The 22121-nt window shown below is 43.7% G+C and overlaps 1 protein-coding gene across 1 annotated transcript in view; it reads left to right on the forward strand.

Annotated features, from left to right (window-relative positions):
- edc4 (enhancer of mRNA decapping 4) overlaps window positions 1–17752 on the forward strand; it is a 35458-nt gene extending 17706 nt beyond the window's left edge. The window contains exons 21-30 of the mRNA XM_071524179.1: window positions 35–178; window positions 624–660; window positions 1247–1394; window positions 2852–3007; window positions 4584–4699; window positions 4878–5043; window positions 7021–7207; window positions 9028–9247; window positions 10419–10582; window positions 14077–17752. Coding sequence (XP_071380280.1) covers window positions 35–178; window positions 624–660; window positions 1247–1394; window positions 2852–3007; window positions 4584–4699; window positions 4878–5043; window positions 7021–7207; window positions 9028–9247; window positions 10419–10582; window positions 14077–14260 — 1522 coding nt within the window. The 3' untranslated portion in view covers window positions 14261–17752. The remainder of the gene's footprint in view (window positions 1–34; window positions 179–623; window positions 661–1246; window positions 1395–2851; window positions 3008–4583; window positions 4700–4877; window positions 5044–7020; window positions 7208–9027; window positions 9248–10418; window positions 10583–14076) is intronic.
- The last annotated feature ends 4369 nt before the right edge of the window (window positions 17753–22121 follow it).

The raw sequence follows: 22121 nt of genomic DNA on the forward strand, positions 1-22121 counted from the left end.
ACTCCTCTGTGTCTCTTGTGTGTGTTTGACCCAGTGACCATGACGATGAGGTGGCCAGCCTGGCGTCATCCTCGGGCAACTGTGGCTCTCGCTCCTCTCACAGACTCCCTGTCAAGGACTGGAAGACCTCGCCGCGAGGCTCGCCTAAACTGAAGAGGAAGAGCAAGATGGACGACAGGTGTGTTGATCACCCACATTGAAGGAGCCAGAGATAGAGTGTAGGGATATAACAAAAGTTGAAAGAATGTTCACAATTTTAGCTGCAGTCTAATATCTTAGAAATTAAATTCAGAGTGGTCTTACAGAGTTATTTTCTGTGTTTGTAAGTAGAAAAATAGGCAGATACTGTGTTTTTTACCTTCGTAAATTGCACAGCAACATCTGTATGTAACATCTCACAGCAATGTTACAAAATGTCCCACTTGATCCAGATCTAGTCCAGATCTAGCTCAAAAACCTCTCAAAACAAAGATGACCGAGAGGCAAATCCTCCCTTCAACAGGATAAAATTTACAATTGCTTTACATCCTCTGTAGTGCACACAGCGTTTGATCAGTCGTGAGCTGTGATCTTCCTCCATTGATTGATTTCAGTATTTCACATTCTCTCTCTTCTCTCCTCAGTGAATCCTGTCAGTCCAGGCAGATGGACGCTGCTCAGGTAGGCGGTCACAACTAATCTATGCATCTTGGATAGCTTGTTTGTGTATAGTTTATACTGTCCTCACGCACATATTAACTACCACAGTGATGACTAGAATGGAAAAAGAACATGTTGAGTATTGTTTAAAAGTATCCATTTTATTTTCAATCAGTGATTCGTATTTCATATTTTCATGTCATGCAGAATATGGCAGATTTCCTTTCTCCCCTCTGTTACCCTAGCATTACCTGTCCTCACTTTCAACCCTTCTATCCACTGTCTGTCCACCCTCCTTATGGTATCTGAAGTGTAGGAGGAACTGCTGTTTTTAGAAGAATTTGTTTTTGAATATGTTCGTTCAAATAAATTAGTTGATATTGACTATATATTTGTTGATTTCTTGCTCTGTTTCTCTGCCTCTTGTCTCCTCCTTTATCTTCTACCCTGTCTTCTGCCTCTGATTCGCCCACAGAGGAACTGTTCATGCTCTGTGGGATATATAAATTATTTTACTTTTATTATTTGCCATATGCTTCAGCTGTTGTCTTTCTTCTCCTTTTCCTGATTTTTCTCTCTCTCTCCCTCCCTCCCCATCCTCCCGTAGATGAATGCGGAGGTTCAGGAAGAGTTGCTGATGCTGCTGCGCGGCCAGCAGAGGGAGCTGGTGGAACTGCGTGGACAGATGGAAGCCATGCAGAGCTCCATCATGGCCCAGGTAGAGCACGTCATCGCCAACCACCAGGAGCAGGAACGTATCCTTGACACTACTCTTACTTATCGGACGTGTTGGAATTTCTGCAGCAAAACAGTTTGTTTATTTTTTTGTTGTGAGCCAAGCTTGAACCCACTTTGCACCCCAGGCTTTTGAAGCAACCGGGCTGCCATGATTCAAATATATATTCGAGTTCAGCAGAAATGTTTGTGGAAACTGTATCAATATGAATTGGTCCTTGACCGAACAGCCTGTACCCTGAGTCCCGGAACACACTAGAGAACAGTAGCAAAGCTTACCCATTCCTGAGAAGGTTTTGCAAATACTAAAAAAGAGCTCCGGAAAAAGTGTCCTTGAGAAGAGACAGCTGCAAAGTAAGAGAGGGAAACTTTAATCTTTTATGCTCACTACCTTTGTCAGTCGTTTTTTTTTTTCCCCAATTGTATTTCCCCGCTAGCAATGCTTGGAGCGTGTGTTAGCCAAGTTAATGTTAAACTTTTGCTAGAGTAGAGTTAGCTTCACTAATAATGGCCATTACTTGGTATTTTCATATTATCTTGAACCAACAGGCAAACGTAACATTTGTTATGAATATGTTATGAATTTATGTTAAGAGTCATACAAGAACACTGTAATGAACAGGGCAATGTATTTTACCCCATTCCTTTGTTTTTTAATGAGCTTGTATGTCATGGAGTCATAGGCTGGAGTGTATGTCACCAGAAAGCCAGATTAATAAATAGGAGTGTAACAAGCGTGATTCTCGTCAAGCTTAAATTGAATTGTCACTCAGGATGGGGAATCATTTACTGTACATTGGCTGTTTGAACCCTTACTGTAAGAACTCTCCCTCTGATGGAAACATTTGTCATCAACACATCTATATGACATAAATGTCTTATGCACGAGTTGTATGATAAATGTGCACGTGCTGTAGATAAAGCCCTTCACATCATACTGCAGTGATCTAAGAGTCATGCACTAAAAAAGATATTTTGTCAGTCCAGTATGGCAAGAGCAAGACCGCTCTGCCACATGTCATTTAGAGATGCCTGTTTGGACAAACTAGTTTAGAAATGTAATTATATTCATAATTTTAATAATGCTGTGTATATGCCAAAATTGAATTGCCATCAGTGTGGAAACTCAAACAATTTTTTCTCCATCACTGGAAATGATTTTTGGAGATCCAAGCTTTCAGGACACTGACAGCACCACAGACAAGCCAAACTTTAATGTGAACCTTTAAAAGCACATTAGTTGCTTTCAGTTGATGGCACAGCTCCCGCCTGCAGCCATTTTGTGTCATTTCCACTCAGCACTAATTTGAACTCAATAAGGGACACAAAATGGTGCTGTATACAGGATAATTTTCAGTTTATTGGGAAGCCATTTGTCTACTGGGAGTATCAAAGTGCTATTACCTTACAGACGCTTATCTTGAACATGAGCCTTGTACAGCATATTCTTGTGAGCCTTGACCTTTCGTGACCTCAGATCGCAGGCTGGAGCGGGTGCTGGCGGAGAGTCAGAATCATCAGCAGCAGCTTCAGGAACAACTCAGCCAGCAGCTCAGCCACACCCTCAGCTCTGCCTTAACCAACAGAATGGACAAAGTGCTGCGGGATGAAATGAAGAAGACGGTCCCACCGAGTAAGGAGGCACACACACACACACACACACACACACACACATGCGGATGAGCTCACAGAGGATACACACACTGTATATGCACACAGTGAGACACAAATAGACAGACTGCTTACTGATTACTGCTTTCCCGCTCACCTCCACTGAAGGCCAGTTCACCTCCCATGTAAGGCTTGCTCACCTCCCTTTGAAAGCCAGCTCTCCTCCCATTAAAGGTCACCTCACCTTTAAAAATGAAGGAATGCTAACAGCCACCACTCTGTCTTTAACATTAGTCAGGTGTCAGGTATAAATCTCCAAGAGTCTGTTTAGTCTGTAGGTTGATGCACACCAGTATTTTCTTTCTCTCTCGTCCTTGACTTCTGACTCATACTCATCTCTCTCGCCTCTCCTCCACCCACCTGCAGCGGCGTGCTTGTTCAGGAGACTGAAGCAGCCAATGAAAATGAGGAGGGAGGGCAAACTGATCTGTACACTTCAAAGTCATTTCTTGTGTACACCCCCTTCCTTTTCTCTAGCCATTTCTAAGTGGCACTTACAGACACTTTTTGTTGTAGTTTTTGTTTACTGATCCTGTCCTCAGTTCCATAGCCAGTCTTTGCAGTCAATAGCTACAGAGAACTGATCTCTTGATTCATTTTATTCGTTTGTAGAGGCTGGGGCCTGTTGCAGCTCGGCCAGCTGTCTGTAGTCAGTGAATAGCCAAGATTTGCATTCATCAGCCTTTCTCTTCTTTTTCCTCCTCTTGCCACTTTGAAAGTTGGTAAAGGGGAAACATTATCAGGCAATGCACATGTTCAGCTTTATCAACAGAATTGTTTGCTCATATTGTTTTTCCTTACGCTTTGTCTAGTTTATCATCATCGATCTTGTCCATTTTGGCAACACCAAGCCATGCTAAAAGCCTATCTAAATTGTCCCAAAATATTGCCTATGTATCAAGGCCTTGACAGTCTCTATCTTCAGTAGATAAGATAGTACTGATCTGTTGGTCCTCTATCCAATCATTATTATCTTCCCAGGAGAATTTTGTTTTGCAGCCAGGAAAAGAAAGACGGACAAACAGCACAGAGCATATAACAGGCAGCGCATCTTTAAGTGAAAGTGTTTCAGAACTTGAGATCACCTTATGCCTAGGATAAATTATATATAATAAAGTGATTAATACTGTATGAATATCCATATGGTTACATTAGATTGTCCTGAAAACGGAAGAAGCTTGTCAGTCCTCCTCATGTCTGTCTGCATTTTATCCAATCAGTTTTTCCTCCTTCCATAATTTCTGAGCCTCGATAACCAAAAGATGAATCTTCCTAACTGATCATTCTGTATCCTCACCACTAGCCGTGAGAAATGTGGTGGACTGAGACGGTAAAATATAGCAGTCTTTGGATAAATGTAAACTTGCCTGTCCTCTCCTGCCCTTTAATTCAAGAATGCAAGTGTTCAGTTTTATCGCCATCAGAGATTTTCCTGCTTTGTTTTTATTTCCAGCCTGTTTTCTCTTGCCTTCATCGCATGCCTGAGTTATAGGGGAGTTGGACTAATCTGTGTATTCTTTTCACTCTCTCTCCTCCAGCCATCTCTAAGAGCCTGGAGCCGGTGACAGGTCAGCTGAGCAACACCATCGCTGCCAAGCTGACCGCCGTGGAAGTCACCCTGAAGGACAATGTCACCAAGGTGGTCAAGTCTAAGGTGGGTGGCTGGCTCACTCCCCCCATCTTTCTGCCTTTTGTTCATTCCCTATCCTGTCCGGACTAAGCCCCTTATTCTCTCTTATACCTCTCCGCCTTAAGTAAGTTTAAACATGTCAAAAACCCTCACTTCCTCTCCCCCTCCTCCCTTCTCACTGTACCTACTTCCTGTTTTCCAGAACACGACGGATGCGATTGGGCGAGCAGCAGCCGAAGCGATGCAGGGGCCCATCCAGGCGGCCTATAAGGACGCGTTCCAGAGCATTGTGCTGCCCGTTTTTGAGAGGGGATGTCAGTCCATGTTCCAGCAGATCAACGAAAGCTTCAAACAGGGCACACAAGAATGTAAGGCCATCTAGGACAGCGCTGAACTCGTCAAAATCCACGGGTCTAACACATTGTTATCAGAGACAGATGTACAGTGCCCTCCCTTGGTTTTGGGACAAAAGGTCAAATTAGTCATTTTTAGCTGCATGCACAAGAAATATGGATTTCAGATCAAAATATGAATTTGAGACAAAAGTAGAAAATATTCCCTTTCACCTATGGGTATTTTTATGAATTTACATTTTACACTTCCAGAACAATAGCCCTGTTCAACTCCCTCAATCAGATGATCTTATGTATTGGGACAAACAGCTTTACAGGTGTTTCTAATTTCCCGGGTGTTTCATGTTACATAGTTTTGGCACATGTAAAAGAGCTGTGAAAGTCGTGAATGCAGCAGGATGACGACCCAAAACACACTGCACGCCTAGCGCAGGAGTTCATCAGAAAGGAAAAAGTGGAACATTTTAAGCCGGCCAAGTCGGTCACCAGGGCGCAACCCTATTGAGCACACATTTAACTTGTTTAAAAAGAGACCGAAGGCAGAAAACCCAACCAACAAGCAACAACTGAGAGGCTGCAGTTAAAGCCTGTGAAAGCATAACAAGTGAAGAAAAGTCAACAGGTACCTGCCAAAGTACACGGATCACTTGAATAAATGAGAGCTATAAGGTGTATTTATGGCACGGTTCTGACACTTGTAGTTTAGGTCCACTCCTACACAACTCCTTTTAGGGCATGGTAAACACCAGTAAATACGAAGCCGTTCTGAGTGGTCATGCCTATCCTGCGGTGAAGCAGGATGAGCCTGACCGGAGACGAATCTTCCAGGATGACAGGATGACTTCCACCGAGCACAAGTGGTCTCTGAATGGTTTAATGAGCCTGAAAACAATGTCAACCATATGCCACGGCCGCCTCTATGTCAAAGCAATTGAACGCTTGAGAGTCTCCAACATCAGCAAAACAAATTATGTACTTGGTCACAGAAGAATGATTTCACATCCCTCCACTACAGTTCCAGGGACTTTTACAATGTTTTTTGTTTTTTTGGAAAGGCGCCTTGAAGCTGTTCTCTTGGCTTATGATGGTCAATGTCCCTATTGAGACGCTTTGTAATGGTGCATCCTTCATTTTGGCAGTTCCTCGTATCCAGCCCTTGTACCTGAGTTCAGGGTCTGTTTATCTGAGTCTAATTAAATAACCATCTCTTTCAGAAAGCTCAGGGACAGCTTTTATAATGATGCCTTTTCAGACTGAGCCAGGGCAGTGATGTGTTGATAAGCAGTCTGTTTATTCAGAGGAGATGTACTTTGTCCTTATGCCCTCCTCTGGAAGCTGGTTGCCACTTAGATGGGTTTTTTATGTTACCAAGGATGTCATAACGTGCACGGAGGGGCAGACACACATGCATTTTCCTCCAGTACCTGGGGAGACTACAAGAGCTTGTTCCAATTTAAAATAAATCCATGGTGAAGTTCAGGGTTGATGATTTTGTGTGGAAATATTTAATATAACTCTGCTTGCATGTGCTGTTTGAACATCTGCACTGCCACTTAGCTTCAAGTCTTCAGCTTTGTGTGTTTAACTTCATGCACTCATTTCCTCTTTGGAGTTACATTTGTCTGTTACACTGATGTGTATTAATTCCATGTGTTTAACTTATATGGATACAATGTGGTGTGCATAATATATTTTTATCGCATGCACTTGTATGTGCAATTACACTGAATGTACAAAACATTAGGGACACTTTTTTAATGAAGTACACTGATGAGGTGAATCCAGATAAAGGTCGTTGAGTTCCCATATTAAATCTCTAGCAATCACAAAGGAGGAGATTTAAGCTTTGAGACAGTTGAGATGTGGATTGTGCAAAAACTCAATATCAGGAACTATCAGGAACTCCTTAATATTTTGTACTTTTGTGCTTTTTGTAACTTTGCATGTATGGGGGAAATAAAACTGTTCATCTGTTGACTCCCTCCCCTGTAGACATCCAGCAGCTCGAGGCCCACGTCAAGAATAGGAAGCAGAGAGAGCAGGAGGCACGAGACCCCATGATTGGTCAGCTCCAGCAGATGATCGATGGCTTCCAGAGCTCCACTGACCAGCTGGCCAATAACATCACAACCAGTGTCCGGGCCGAGGTCCAGCACCAGCTCCAGATGATGGTGGGAAAGTATGTATCCCAGCTACTCCTCATCGATCACACTGTTAGAGTTACTAGTAATTGGTACAGCCGATTTACTGTTACTTCTCTAGTGCATTAGAATTGTTTTTAATCACATTCGCTTTTTAGTTCACCTTTGTGTTAGATAATGCCTTTCAAAAAAAAAAACACAAAAAAAACAAAAACATTAATTCCATCAACAATCTAAAAGAAATGAGGAAAGTCGTTTAATGTATGCCATAAAAAGTATGATGTTTTGAATTTCACAGCCTGTGATCATAGATCAGAACCAGTTTAACATATTGGACAGAAGGTAGAGCCTAAGCTGCCGCAATGAAAGACTTTTCATGCGCTACCAGTGCCAGCAAGTGATTAAGCACCTCAGTCATCATGCACACACGTGTAAACTTGGTGATGGTGTACAGAAAATAATTTTCTACAAATCAGCTACTTTCTTCATTGAGCCGTATCCAATCAATAAAAGGATGTAAAAGTTGTATGAATGTGGAATATTTACCTATAAATATTCATACCTCTGCTGCTATTTCTTACACAGCTCCCGTAAACCTCTTCCTGTATGCAAATTAATTCACATGCCATCACACAATGGGAGAACGTACTTGTTTTTTGGGGTTTTTTTGGGTTTGCATGGACTGCTGCAATAAAGTAATATAGCTACAGTATATCTTTATAATTATGAAACGGATACTCTTACATTTGATAATTAATCATGTTGTTTCATAAGCAGAGCTTTTATGTATGTAATATGTTATAACCTATATTTGCTAATGTTACTGTATTGTTAACGGAAAAGATTAAGGCAGCTGATCAATTAGGGAGCAGAGAGCTGAGATCACACTCAAATAAACTGATAATCAATTAGGTCTTTATGGCAGCGCCACAAATGCACCCTGGGACTGTACAGAATCTGTACTTATTTACTAACTCTTTCCTCCACAGAGTGTGTGGTGTCAGGGTTCCATCATCTCTCATTCAACTCTTAACTTTAAGGAATGAAAAAAATCCTCATTGTATTTGAAGATATTTCCTCAGTATGAAGTACTGTATGTTCATAGTATAACTAGACATGCCTCTTCTCACCAATGTGGTTTGTTGCCATGAAGCTCACTCTAATTGGCTTTGATGTTTGGTTACTAACATAAAAAAACACGCCTGTTTGATGGTTATGCATCAGCAAACTGTGAGCAGTCGCTATGTGAAGTTTTGCTTTAAAAGGATCCTGCTGTTGATTGATGCGTTTTGTGGAGATTGATCTGATAACATTGATTGACAATCCTGGCGTACGTGTGGAATATCAGATATGCATAGCAGCAGATGCCTATGCCAGCAGTCCTGGCCTTAGTCACTGCTTATTGAGCAGGTGTGTAATGGATTGGAGAGCAGAAACAAGCAAAGCTTAATCCTTGAGCTAATGTAAGAACATAAATTCGATCGAGCCTCTTGTTCCCTCTGCAATTAATTTCACGGCCTCTGGGGTTTATAGATTTGTAGGGGGTGGAGCGGAGAGAAAGTAGTTGGCGAACTTGCTCTCTATATAAAGTTTAAAATCTTGAAATGGAAATGACAACACCTGGCTGTGGCTAAGGGCCTGAAAATGTGTTTCAACTTTGAGATAAATGAAGAGGGCTTGTGTGTTAAGGTGTTGTGTAGGTGTGTGTAGCTGGACCACAGCTCACTGTGCCCACATAGAGCAGAGCATAACATTCAAAACCAAATGAGGAGAGGCTTCTTGCAATATAAAAGACACCTTCTTCACCTTCATGTTTCCTCTTCTCTCTTCTCCCTCCTCGTCCCTCTTCCCTTCTCAGTTTGCAGGAGTCTATCCTGAGCCATGTGCAGCGTATTGTTAAAGGGGAGGTGAGCCTGGCGATGAAGGAGCAGCAGGCGGTGGTCACCTCCAGCATCATGCAGGCCATGAGGTCTGCGGCCGGCACACCTGTCCCTACGGCGCACCTCGACTACCAGGCCCAGCAAGCCAACATACTGCAGCTTCTACAGCAGGGCCAGCTCAACCAGGCTTTCCAGCAGGTAACACACACACACACACACACACACACACACACACACACACACACACACACACACACACACACACTGATACTACCAGCTGAATCAGGTTCTCCCAACAGGTAATGAACTCACACTCACACCTCTATACTGTAACTGCTACAAGCACAGTCACACTTGCAGATGCCACTAGTGCATTAGCTGTGCTGCATCTATCCCCCTATAGTGGCCATTGTCAGAGGACCTGCTGACTCTTTATATTAGTATGTTTGTGTTCTCTCTCTCCCCTAGGTACTCTAAACTCCGCACCTGAACTTGCTCTAAATGGTTGCTACACTGTCCCTTCGCTTCCTATTGTTCTTTGTTTTTCTCTCTCCTTCCTCCCTCTCTCTTACAGTTTCAGTTTGTTTTCTTTCACACTCTCCTTCCCCCTACTTCTTTCCCTTCCCCTCTCCTTCACTCTCTCTGCCTGTCATTGGCTATGTTTACATGAACAGAGAATTCACCCAGTGACTCAAGTAACTTGGGTTTTGGTTTGACAAATGTAAACATCATAACTCAGAATAGTCCGGTAATGTTCACACACTGATTATGAGAAAATCAGTTAAGAAGCCTGGCTTACTCCAATATTAAACGGATTGCTGTGGCATGTAAACATCTTTTGGTTTTTGCTGTCTGCGCAAACTCACTTGTGTAGCGTTAGGAGTATATTTTGATGTCAACAAAAACATAGCAGCAACCAGTTCCTGCTATTACTGTTTTCATTGTTTCTTTGCCCTGTTTTAGAAGTAACCTACTATTGCTCAGAGAAGGGGGCAGTTGGCAGCCGAACCTTTTCATACTTTTTTTGTTGGCAGACTGCTCCATCTGTACAGGTGTACAGGAATATTCTGCTTATAGGTTTATTCCTGGCATAAGATTTTACTCATCACCTACAAAGCAGTCAGTGGTCTGGCTCCAGCCTACATTTCTGAGCTTTTGTCTATACCCAGGTGTATCAAAGGTTCATGTAAACACCTTAACCAGAGTCTGGACAATAGCCAGGTTAGTCTGTGCATGTAAATGTAGCCAGTGTCTCTTCCCTACTTCTCTCTTACTCTTTCTCACCAGACTCTGTCAGCAACAGATTTGAATGTGTGTGAATCTATAGGTCTCAGCTGATGCCATACTAATACTCTCTCTCCCCCCCCAGGCCCTGTCAGCGACGGATCTCAACCTGGTCCTGTATGTGTGCGAGACCATAGACTCTCAGCAGGTGTTCGGTCAGCACCCCTGCCCCCTCAGCCAGCCCGTGCTGCTGTCCCTCATCCAGCAGCTCTCCTCCAACCTCACAACCCGCTCCGAGCTCAAGATCAGGTGGGTGAACCCAGGTTTCGGATTATTATCGATTCAGTAGATAGTGTACAGTGAAGTGACAGAAAATACAGGGCGAAGAGAGCGAATTCCAACTTGAAGATCGCATGGGTGTCCTGAGAGATGAGCGAGAACCAGTGTCTGAACCTCTAATGTGTCGTATTGTCTCTCTCTCACTGTTTAATTCAAGCAAATGGGTAAACACACTTAAATGCACACATCTTTCACCTCTGTTCTCACCCTATAAATCACGCATACTCACATGTGTCGGCGTTCACTTGTACCTGACACATGGGCGACACTTGGACAAACACAAACAGATGAGGCGCCCGCAATTATTTCTCTCACCTTTTGTCCCAGTCGCTTCTTTTCTTGCCGTCTGAAATGTTTTCATGTCTGTTGACCCAGCTGAAATTTGATGATGAAAGACCAGATTCGATATTGTGATTTTTTTCCCTCGTCCCCTTCATTGGCACAACCTCTCCTCTCACACCCACTCAGACGCCCTCTCAAGCACAATCTGATTTCCAGTGCAATTTCCTCTAAATAATCACACAAATAAACAGCAGGTAAGAATAATCGTCCAGGATTTTGTTAACAAATGCACCCCACTGTATATTTATACCCGTGTGTGCCTTCAGCAGAATGCTTTCATTAGTCTCACTTTTAAATCAGAGTGCTGCCTTGGTAAAACTTGTCTCCCGTCGTAAAGTTCTTCCCTTGCTGTTGGGCAGCATTTTTTTTTTTTACATTACCAGCATATTTTTTTTTTTTTTACGTTACTTGCAGGATATACAATGATAATTTCATGAAATGATTTATTTCCTCGCTCTATCATGGTTTGATGTGGGAGCCGTCTTGCGTTGCAGCAGGCACGACTCTGCGTGTACACCGGCAATTTTGTCCATGAAGCCAATGACACGAGGTTTGATAAATCATTTTTGAACTGTATCAGTCCATTTCTCCTCATAATGGCTCCATTTTAAGCTCATTTTTCTTTCAAAGTGAAAGATCTAGTGAGCACAAACATTTTGAATTGCACTAGACACACATTTTGTCCTGCACAAGGCCCATCCTGTGCTACCCTTGATCAGTAACAAAGCCAATCTTTAGCTCAACCTTTCCTCCCCATCCTCTATTGGATCTCCATTATTCCTCTTCTCCACGGTGTTAAACGGTGCTAAACTGCTGATCCCATCACCCTGCTCCGTCTGTAGCCCCCGTTAGATGGCTGTTTGGGGAGCATGGATGGTCCTGTGAATAGCGGTGTAATGTTCTGGCAGCGCTCTATCTCTCTCTGTTCTGTCTCTGTCTTTGTATCTTTTTTTTTTTTCCTCTTCACGTTTACTTTTCCCCTCAGTTTTTCTTTTCTAGTTGTCTGTCAACACTTTCTGCTCCGCTCATATTCTTTTTTTTTTTCCCCTCTAGCTGTGCTAATACGTCTCCTCAGAGCCGTCCCACCCCCTCTTTTTATGTCCCTTCCTCTCTCTCCTCACTTCTTGCCATCTCTCTCTCTCTCTCTCTTCTCTCCCGCATGCCCCCCAACAAACCTTCTTCTCTGTCAGAGCCAAGTCCCTTTACAGCGCTGCTCGGGGCCCAGATCACCTGTCTGGTTCTGAGTTTACACTGCAGCTGCCTGCTGCTGCTAATACTGGCCCGCTGGTGCCTCTCTGCGCCATCTGGAGTGAGAGATGAGGGCAGAAGGGTGTGGTTCAGTCCAAAGAGTTATTAGGACAGAGTACAATAATGGTTGGATGGGTTGCTGGTGGGGAGGGGGGACGTTTAGTAGGAGATGAAACCAAGGACAAATGTATTAATTCCAGTGTTAATTGATGTAGATGCTTAAAAATGTCTTGTTCAATGTAAAAACACAACACTCAACAGCATCTGGTTATCATAGGGTTTTTGTTGAAGGCAAATTTTTTTTAACAGTGCGAGAAAATTCCATGCCACCATGATTTACCACCAGTAAATCAGTACTTGTCTTTTTCCTTGCTCAATATCAATATTGGGATAATATTTGAAAAAAAAGTACAGTGGTACTAATAAAGTAAAGTGTAATAATTAGGAGTGAGGCACAAGAAAAATGGAATACTGTGTCTGTTTTTTTGTTCTATGGTATGTATGTACCATAGATATGAATATGTATATACACCCTTTTTTCAGTCAAGCCCTGAATAACACAGGAACTGCAAGACTTAGGGAAACTTTGTTGGGTGCTTTGTTTCTGTCTTGCACAAGATAAAGGCAGAATAAGTTGGAGCCGTCTCTTTTTTTCTATACTTCTGATAGATAGTATCTAGGAAAAATCCATAAAAGCTACTCAGAGAGAAACTATAGTTCTTTTAGAAAGGACTAGGGAGCGTCTCATTATCCCCAAAAACTGTGGTCCTAGTTACAGGGTTATTAGCTGTGTTTAAAGGGCACATTGGTTTTCGTAACAGATGCAGGAATGATGTGGTCTGAGTGAGCATTAAGGCATCTTAGAGGGTGTTTTCCAAAGGACACTGAAAGAGTTGGAGACGAATCAGTTGCAGGCAGATTATCTCCTGCAAGACATTTAACTTTAGAAAGGTCTAGGTGTCTATCAATATCTCTTGAATCTGTGGCTTGGTGAGGAAGGGCATTAAATGTCTCTTTAAAGGGCATGTTGGCAGTGTTATGAGGATGTGATAGGCCTGTGATGTGCGGTTGTGTTCTGGGAAACACTGGCTGGAGGCCAGCTGGAGATGTGGGAACGGCTCCAATGATGTTAGATGGGGATCAGGTACGCCCTGTACAGTGAGGCGAATGATCATTTAGACTGTAAAGACAGCAGAATAGAAATACTTGGCGCTCTGCTGGACACGCTAACCACCAGATGTCTATTAAAACAGTTAAGTGAGGGGTTTAATGTCGGATGGATGTAGAGAGAGGACCAGGGCACATTATAAAAGTGCGAATGAGGTAGACTCCATTTCTGCAGCGAGATTTGAGCGCAGAAACACAAAGTACACATTCAGACAGTGGGCTGCTAGCCAGGAAAAGTTATCAAGGACAGTGTTCGACATTCATAATGCTGTGGACAGTTGAGACATTCTGATAGAACTGTCCTTTCACTGGCTACTGTAGCAGACAACAACACCGTCTAGGTATACGCAACTTATCTTGCCACAGCTGCTTTATCCAGATGGAAAAAAAGCCAGCGACTTGAGTTTCAGATGTCCTCCTCAACAGAGATTGCAGAATGTCTACCTCCTTCTGTTTTACCCCTCGTCTCTCCATACAACAAAGATAATCATAGTGTCTCCCTTGGCTCTGTCTTAATTTCTTTGTCATCTCTCTCTTTCTCATGTACTTTCTGCCTCTGGCCCACGGCGAGGGACTGTAGTGCCGTATGAATGCCTAATGGTTTCTTTCCTCCCCTCACCTGGAAAATGTCAGCCTGCTTTTCTCTTTCTTGTCATCTGAAGTCTCTCTCTCTCTCTCTCTCTCTCTCCCTCTCCCTCCCTGCGCAGCTACCTGGAGGACGCGGTGATGAACCTGGACCACGGCGACCCTCTGACCAGAGACCACATGGCTGCCGTGTTGGCCCAGGTCAGACCGAAGCTCTTTGCCTTCCTGCAGCAGGACCCCCACAGCCCACTCAGCAAGAGGGCGCGGCGCCTAATGATGATGCTGCAGGGCCTGGTCAACCACTAGTCCCTCGTTTAAAGTCTGGTGCCGAGGGGGAGTTTTCCCTCTAAGACTCTAATCGTCTCCGCTGACGATTAAACTTCTGATTAGCACCAAGGACAACTTCACCCCCCCCTGGTCTCCTGCTTGTTTAGCCGCCATAACGTATGATGATGGTGTCACCGCAGTGGCTCCGGAGGGGCCGAAAACACCCGGGGAGCCTGGGCTGAAAGGAAGGAAGAGGAGGAACAGGAGTAGGGGTCGGGGCGGTAACGTAAGGGCCGGGAGAGCCCGTTTGGAGATGTACGATGAGCGCTCCAAAATGACTTTGAGAGTTCAAGATCACCCCCCTTTGGTTCAAGAACGCCCCTTCTGCCCTCCTGCCCTTCCACACCACCTTAAGTCCTTCAACCTTCCCCTCCTCCTTCCATCTCTTCCCGTTCCTCCGGCCCTCGCTGCACCAGTGAACTGTCCAGTTAGAAGGTAGAAACTGTTTGTTTTTGTCACCTTTTTTTTTCCTGGACACCTGCAATGCAAGACAGCAGTGGTCTGGACAAAGATTGTTCTTCATTTCTGTTAGAGAGACTCTTGTTCAGTTTACTGTAGATTCTTCCTGACCTTGGTTACTGCTACTTTGTTCCCAAGAGACATTTCTTCTGGTTTTCTCTCATCCTTTTATCCCTGTCACATAAAGCAAAAGGCTGTCTCAGAAAAGACACCCAGACAGGCTAAAAATTCCTGGTCGCGCTGTCTGCCAGTCAGACGGTGCAGACAGACAATACCTGACGCTCCTTTGATGTCTCTTCAGCCGCTGTCCAAAAGATACTTAGTGCTCAGCTGAGCTGGTTAACATCACCAGACATGAACATCATCATTGCTGTTTCTTTCTGTTTGACTGTGTTCCTCTAACCCATCAGTAACAGAAATGTTAGTCCGATTGTGCTGCTGCAGAGGTTGTGATCCAGAGGCTACTTTTCTTGGCAACTGAGATGAGCAACATTTCCTTCTGTAAGGATGGAGATGTGCAAATGGGACAAGGTCGATATGGGAAGCACAGATGGCTGCAAGGAATAAAATTATGCGAAAAGAAAAAAGAAGATAAAACTGATAAAGTTGGCCATCTATTTCACCTCGAAATGTCGCCTTTGTATGGTGGCCTTAAGAGAAGACCTGGAGACCATCTTCACCACAGACCAGCATGCTTGCTTAGAAGCAGCTTAGGCTTCAGTTGCAGTAGGATTACTTCAATTCAGCTTAGTTTCAAACCTCATACTTAACACGCTTCATTGTAACAACCAAGCTAATCTTGGCAACTGCCAAGCATGTGTAACAGGGCCAAAGCCAATTCATTTGCTAGCATATTTGTTCTAATATTTCTTAACAGGTTGGAGATGACAGCCTTCCCAAGCCAAATGTTTTTCAATAGTTTGAAGAGGATCTACACATTGAATTGATTTGATTGAAAGTGAATTGAACTTGCGTTGGAAGTATTTACGATGAAAAGCAACTGGAGATTTATCATTATCCTCTCTCTAACCGAAGCTGTGGACATGAGGCTTTCTGAAGGATACAAATAAGATGAAAGGATGAGAAATGACTAGGAAAACACTATTGAGATGTAACAGAAATGCTTATGCGAGGGTACTCCAGGCTGAAGAGTTGAAAAGTTGCGCTCAACAACCAGGATGGCAGCCGTCCATGTGTACAGCTCTGTACTATAAATTGATCAGGCCATACCTCATGTTTTCTTCTATACGTTGGCCCCCCTTTTTTTTTTTATATATCCTTAGTATTTGTAAGACTTGTATACTTGCTTGAAGACTTATCAAAGTAGTTATAATCCATTAGAAAACGCTTCCTACACATTATTATTGTCACCGATTTGTTTTATTTTACCAGGATACTCCAAGCAATGTTTGTAAACTTGATGTACAGTTACTTCTCCTGAGCTCTAGGGGGCAGCACTTAGTTGAACTGCAGACACGTTCATATTGCTTGTCATGGTTTTTGAACACATCCAGCATTCCTGGTCTCGGACTATTAGATTCAAACTACAACCAAACATTCAAGAGCCTGCCTTTTAGGTTGTGAATTTGCCGTTTGTTCATCTTTGAGGTGTGTTGAAATTTGTATGACGATTTGTGTACAGCCCGATCACAAGCGTCATGGTGAACCGCAGGGTGGCCACTGGGTTTTGCTGATTGTAAAATGCTCGACAGTTCTGTTGATTTGACCCTCATGTGTTTAGGATCTGTTCAGTTGACTTTGTCTAGCAAGTGCCTTATTGTACTTTACTCATGGAGATTTGATCCCATTTGAACCTTTAGACGGCTTGTAATTTGAGAGCGTCCAACATTAACCCATAGAGTTTTTGCAGTTCCACTTAACTTTTACAAGGATTGTTGTTCGTCAAAAGTTAATTGGGCGTCAGATGTAAGGCTCAAACGGCACAGCAGAGGAGAACATGTGTGTTTTAGGTTTGCAAACATTATTGGACTACCAACAACTGATTGGGACAGATGTTTGAATACTCATTTTATTCTATGAAATGCTGGAGAGAGAGAGAGAGAAATACTATTTTGACTACAGTTTTGCTTTTTCAGTTGTTGGCCTCAGAGTGGCCGGTCAGTTTCGGCAGCGTTGGGGATTTCCACTCTTCCGCTTCATTCTGAACGGGAGTTGTGCGAGGAGCAGATGACTTGAGCCAGTTTGTGTTCTTGAAGTGTCTCTTTCTCTCTTCCCCACGCCAAGTAATGTTGACGGCGACCGGACCCAGACCAATACCCGGCTATTATAGCGATTCCACTTGATTTACTCCAGACTGATTTACGGCGAGACCTGACTCTTGGTGTTTTGAGTTTCGTTATCTGTAGCGGCAGCGGTGCTAGATAAATAAGCCTGAGTGGACCTCTGAGCGCCGGGGCCAGGCCTGCGTGCCGGAGCGGTGCGTGTGAGGGGTGCGGGTTGTGTTTGACAACGCTGGCCAATATCTCCTCCAAGGTTACTCCGTTCTGAGCAACTCTGAGCCTGCATCCATCTTTTTATTTTCCTACCAAGGTCAATATTTGAAAGGATGAAAAATCAGCATCCGTAGTCAGGTAGTCCCATAATGATTAATCTTTCATCGCACCAAATTAGAAAGTTCTGAGGCCTGTTTTCTCCTTGAGCGGCTTTAGATTTCACCTGAAATGGCATTCGGCTGAATTCAAGCAGAGGTGCTGACGAGAAACAGGATCTCTTCAGAGGGTCTAAGGTTGTTTAAGTTTTGTTTCACAATCAGGGTTTATTCATAGTAACCATCAAGATAAACAAGATCAGAATGTCAGTTAGAAAGCTTGCACATAAACGCTACAGCATATATATTTTCTTTTCCTAGTTTGTTGCTCAAGAAAAGATTGAATATCTGTTTTGTTTTTTTCTGTGTATGACAGATTTTCATTGTGTTCATTTCCCTCTGCTTGGATGGTTATGTTGTATATTTTACAGTTTCTTTTACCCTAAACGTTTTTGGAATAAAAAAAAGACTTGTTCAATTCAGTCTGTGTTTATTTCTAGAGGGGGGTTAGAAATTCCTGTGGGTATTGTGTATCATCAGTCTGTGCAGAAGGCTTGCCGAGCGATCTGAGACAGTAAAATACAGCTTTTTTTTTTGCATTTTATGGGAAGAGCACGGGTAAAAACATGCAAGTGATACATCTTGGCATTTTGGTTTCTCTGTTCTCTTTTCTCTTCCCCTCGCTCCACAGGGAGGTCAAAGGTCAGGCTCGGCTACAGAGCAGCAGCAGCAGTGTCTTGCTCAAGGACACTTCAGCAGGGAGGATGCTTAAGGGCGGCCTCTTTCACCCCCAGACACCCCCCCCCCCCTCTCTCTCTAAACACATCCACCCTTCCGCCCGTACACACTGCGGCCGGCTCTAGCAGCGCTCGCGTGCAGGCAAGCTCACCGGGGAGTTGGCGCGCGCTGTTGTTCAGACCGTCCTACTCAGCAGCGCAGACGCGCCCTCCCCTTCAGCGGAGCGAGCGAGCGCACTGTGGATCCACTCGCGCTGGAGTACAGAGCTGCCTCGCCGAGGAGAGGAGGGGGGGAAGACGACACTTTCTCTAAGCTTTTTTAAGAAGCGGGACAGAGAGGGCTTGCCGTGTGTGTGTGTGTGTGTGTGGTTTTTTTTTTTTACAACTTGGAAATCCTGGTGCAAAGTAACCCCCCCCCCCCACCTAGACTTACAAGGTCGGAGGACGAAGCCGGGTCAGCAGAATGGCATCCCTGATGAACTCCGCGTGCCTGCTGTTCTTGCCTGTTGCTCTGCATCTGAGTAAGTAGGAAAATAGCAAAGTGATCCGTTTACAGTAGAGAACTTGCACTGCGGTGGACTTGGGCAAAGAGAATAGTGTTGGAGTCTCTGTGCGTAACGGGCGGAGGATCCGCACTAATCAATGCTTCAGATGACTGATGTGTATGTATTTAGATGGTCGGCGGTCGCGGGGTTGTGACTCACCCGGTCTGCCCTGCGTGTTGGACACCGCAAAGTTGCAGGGCACGTTTACCTTTCCACGTTTTTATCTCCGCGCATCCGGCGGCGGAACGCGCGCCGCTGCTGCTGCAGAGACGAGGCGACCGGGGGAACAGAGCGCGCTAATAAAGGTTATGAGATGAATATGGATGCGGTACTTTTGTAACGGGATAAGAGGTCGCTTTTACTGCACGGTGGAAGGTGGACGGGGATCATTGCGCAAAGTGCCGTCGTGATTTTCATTCATTCCATTCTCTCTCTCTCTGTCTCTCTCTCTCTCTCTCTCTCACACACACACACGCAAAATGATGCTTATTAACAGCCGGAGTGGATACACACGTTGGGAGTATTATGTTAGAATGAAGCCCAGCCTCTGCAGAGTAAGTCCTATCCTAGTGCAGCCGACGTATTATATTATATATTTTACTATAATAACTTGGAGTGCAGCCTCTCCTCCAGAGTTATAGATTTGTTCGCAGATAGCTGGGATCCCGGGGGAAAAACAGAATAGCCAACCTTTCATCATTTCTGTTAAAGTGGAAGCGGAGGCATTTCTTCCCCTATCGTTCCCCTTTGAACCATCACTACATTATTCTGCCATACACACACACGTCAGGAGGGATGGAGCGGAGGATAAACCCACCTAAACTCGGCTTTAACACACCTTTTTATAGAGCTATACCCACTTTTTAAGGCTGAAATACATTTTTATGGTATGAAATGAATAGAATACATCATAGCGAGTCGTATTAAACTAATGCAAGTTATATGAATATAGCCTAACTTCATATAAGGGGGGTGCGTAAATATATTCTTTTTGTTCATATTGTCTTATAGCTGTAGTTTACCCGCCTATTTACTGCGCACACTTCCAAGTCAAAGTAGACACACACACACACCCATCATCATTATCATCATCATCATCATCACCTCACACACCGGGCTGCTGCTGCTGATGTCAGAGCCACTGGGGGAGGTGTGTGTGTGCGCGTGTTTGTGTGGTGGTGGTGGGTGAGGGGGGGGGGGGTTGTCCTCCGGGAGATTCGTGCCGTGGAAAAAAAAAACACACACACCGATGGAAATAAATGATGAATGAATCGCATCTGTCCCCCGTGCTCTGCTCGCCACAGTCCCGCGAGATTCCAGCCCCGCTATCTGACCGCCCCCCCTCCCTCCCTCTCTCTCTCTCCCTCTCTCCCTCTCTCTCTCTCTCTCTCTCTCTCTCTCTCTCTCTCTCTCTCTCTCTCTCTCTCTCTCTCTCAGTTCAATTTCAATTCAAGGTGCTTTATTGGCATGAAATACAAAAGTATATATTGCCAAAGCAATCAACAAATTCAAATAACAGTAATCAGAGGCAGAGAGTCAGAGTAATCTGTGACAGTGACAGGCTGAGACATATTTGGCTGCAGTAGTGGCAACACTCCTTTTTCTCTCCTAGAAGGTTTTGGAGTTTTTCATTTGATGGGAGGTTTTCAAAATCTGTGCATATTGATTTGAGTTTTGGGGAGGTAGAGATCTCTGATTCCTGCATAGTTTGCACAGTGCAAGAGGAAGTGCAGCTCTGTCTCCACCTCTGCCTGTGAGCAGAGTGAACACAGCCGCTCCTCTCCGGGTTGCCAGGTCTGTTTCTACAGCCAGGCTGTGCTCACTGAGTCTGTATCTGGTCAAGGATTTGCCATTTGAATCTGCCATCGTGTACTGTCTGTTTAGGGCCAAATAAGTTTCCAGTTTGCTTTTGGATTGCGTCAGTTCTCTCCAATATGTTTCATATTTTTCTTTTTGTTGTGTTATAATTTGGTTGGGCCAGATGGACTGAGGTCTGTCCTGAGCTCTGTCCTGAGGCGGAGCAGTGAGCTCCAGGACCAGCTGGCAGAGGGGACCCTTCTTACTGCTCAGCTCCTGGCATTTCAGGGCCTTGTAATGGTAGGAGTTGGGGTTGCCATTTTTTAAGTGGTTGTAAAATTTGATGGCTCATTTTTGAATGTTGAATATTAATAGATATTGGCCTAATTCTGCCCTGCATGCAGAGTTCAGGGAATTTCTTTGTACCCCCAGTATGGACTTGCAGAACTCTACATGCAGGGTCTCAATTGGATGCTTCTCCCAGATTTGAAAATTTTGTCTTATTTTGGGTCCCCAAACTTCACTACCATATAGTGCAATTGGTTCAATAACTGATTTGAAGATTTTGAGCCAGGTCCGAATTGGTATATCAAATTGGATTTTTCTTTTAATTGCATAGAAAGCCCTTACAGCTTTCTCTCTCAGTTCACTCACAGCCTTATTGAAGTTGCCTGTAGGACTAATGACAATTCCTAAGTACTTGTAATGTTGGGTGTATTGAATAATATTTCCATCAATTGTGAAATAATTTTTCTGAGATTTGGACCTTTTCTGGAAAACCATTACTTTTGTTTTTTTGTAAGTTAATTTTCAGAGCCCAGGTCTTACAGAAGTTGCTGAGTATGTTTAGTCTTTCTTGTAATCCTTCCTCTGTGGTCAATTAGTGTTGTTAAGGTTGTTATGGTTCGGAAATTAGGCAGAAATCCAATTTGGCTTTGGTTTAATATTTCATGTTCGGACAGAAAATTGACAATTCTTGAATTTAAAATACTGCAATAGAGCTTGCCTAGATTGCTGTTCACACAGATGTCTCTGTAATACTGTGGGTCAAATTTGCCTCCATTTTTATATATGGGGGTAATGATCCCTTTATTCCAGATCTCAGGAAAATGTCCTGTGCATAGAATCAGGTTAAACAGTTTTATAATGGCTAATTGACATTTGTCAGAGCAATACTTCAGCATTTCGTTCAGAATACCATCAGGACCACATGCTTTGCTGGAGTTTTTTCCTCAGCTCCTGTTGTGTGATGGGGAAATCAAGTGGGTTCTGGTAATCTTTGATTGTTGTTTCCCATTTCCACAGTTCTTCTTTGATAGCTGTGGTTTCTGGTGATGCTTCAGTTGGTTTGTTATAAAGTGTTTTAAAGTGACTAGTTAATTCTCCATCTTGGATCACTTAACTCCTCGGGTTCACTTTTAGAGAGTGAATTCCAGTGATCCCAAAAGGAATTTGAATTTATGGACTCTTCAATCAGATTCAGTTGTTCACAAGTGTCTCACAGTTTTGGAGACGTAAATGGTCATCTGTCGGGTTTTGATGCTTTTGGTCGGACAGTTTTCCTAACTGTGTTTTATGTTTTTTACAGTCTCGATCAAACCAATGGTCATGCTTCATTATTCTCTTCTTGTGTCAGTTTGGATTTCCCTGCAGTCTTTGTAAATATGTTATTAATTTGTTGCACTGCCTGACTTACACCTTCATTAGTGTGAGGATATGAATTCATTATACTGGGCTGGGCTGGGCTGGGCTGA

Source organism: Centroberyx affinis, unplaced genomic scaffold (assembly GCF_046629955.1).
Source record: "Centroberyx affinis isolate AG114_WGS23_722 - 3 ecotype Tasmania unplaced genomic scaffold, CSIRO-AGI_Caff_v1 ptg000103l_1, whole genome shotgun sequence".
Taxonomy (NCBI): domain Eukaryota; kingdom Metazoa; phylum Chordata; class Actinopteri; order Beryciformes; family Berycidae; genus Centroberyx; species Centroberyx affinis.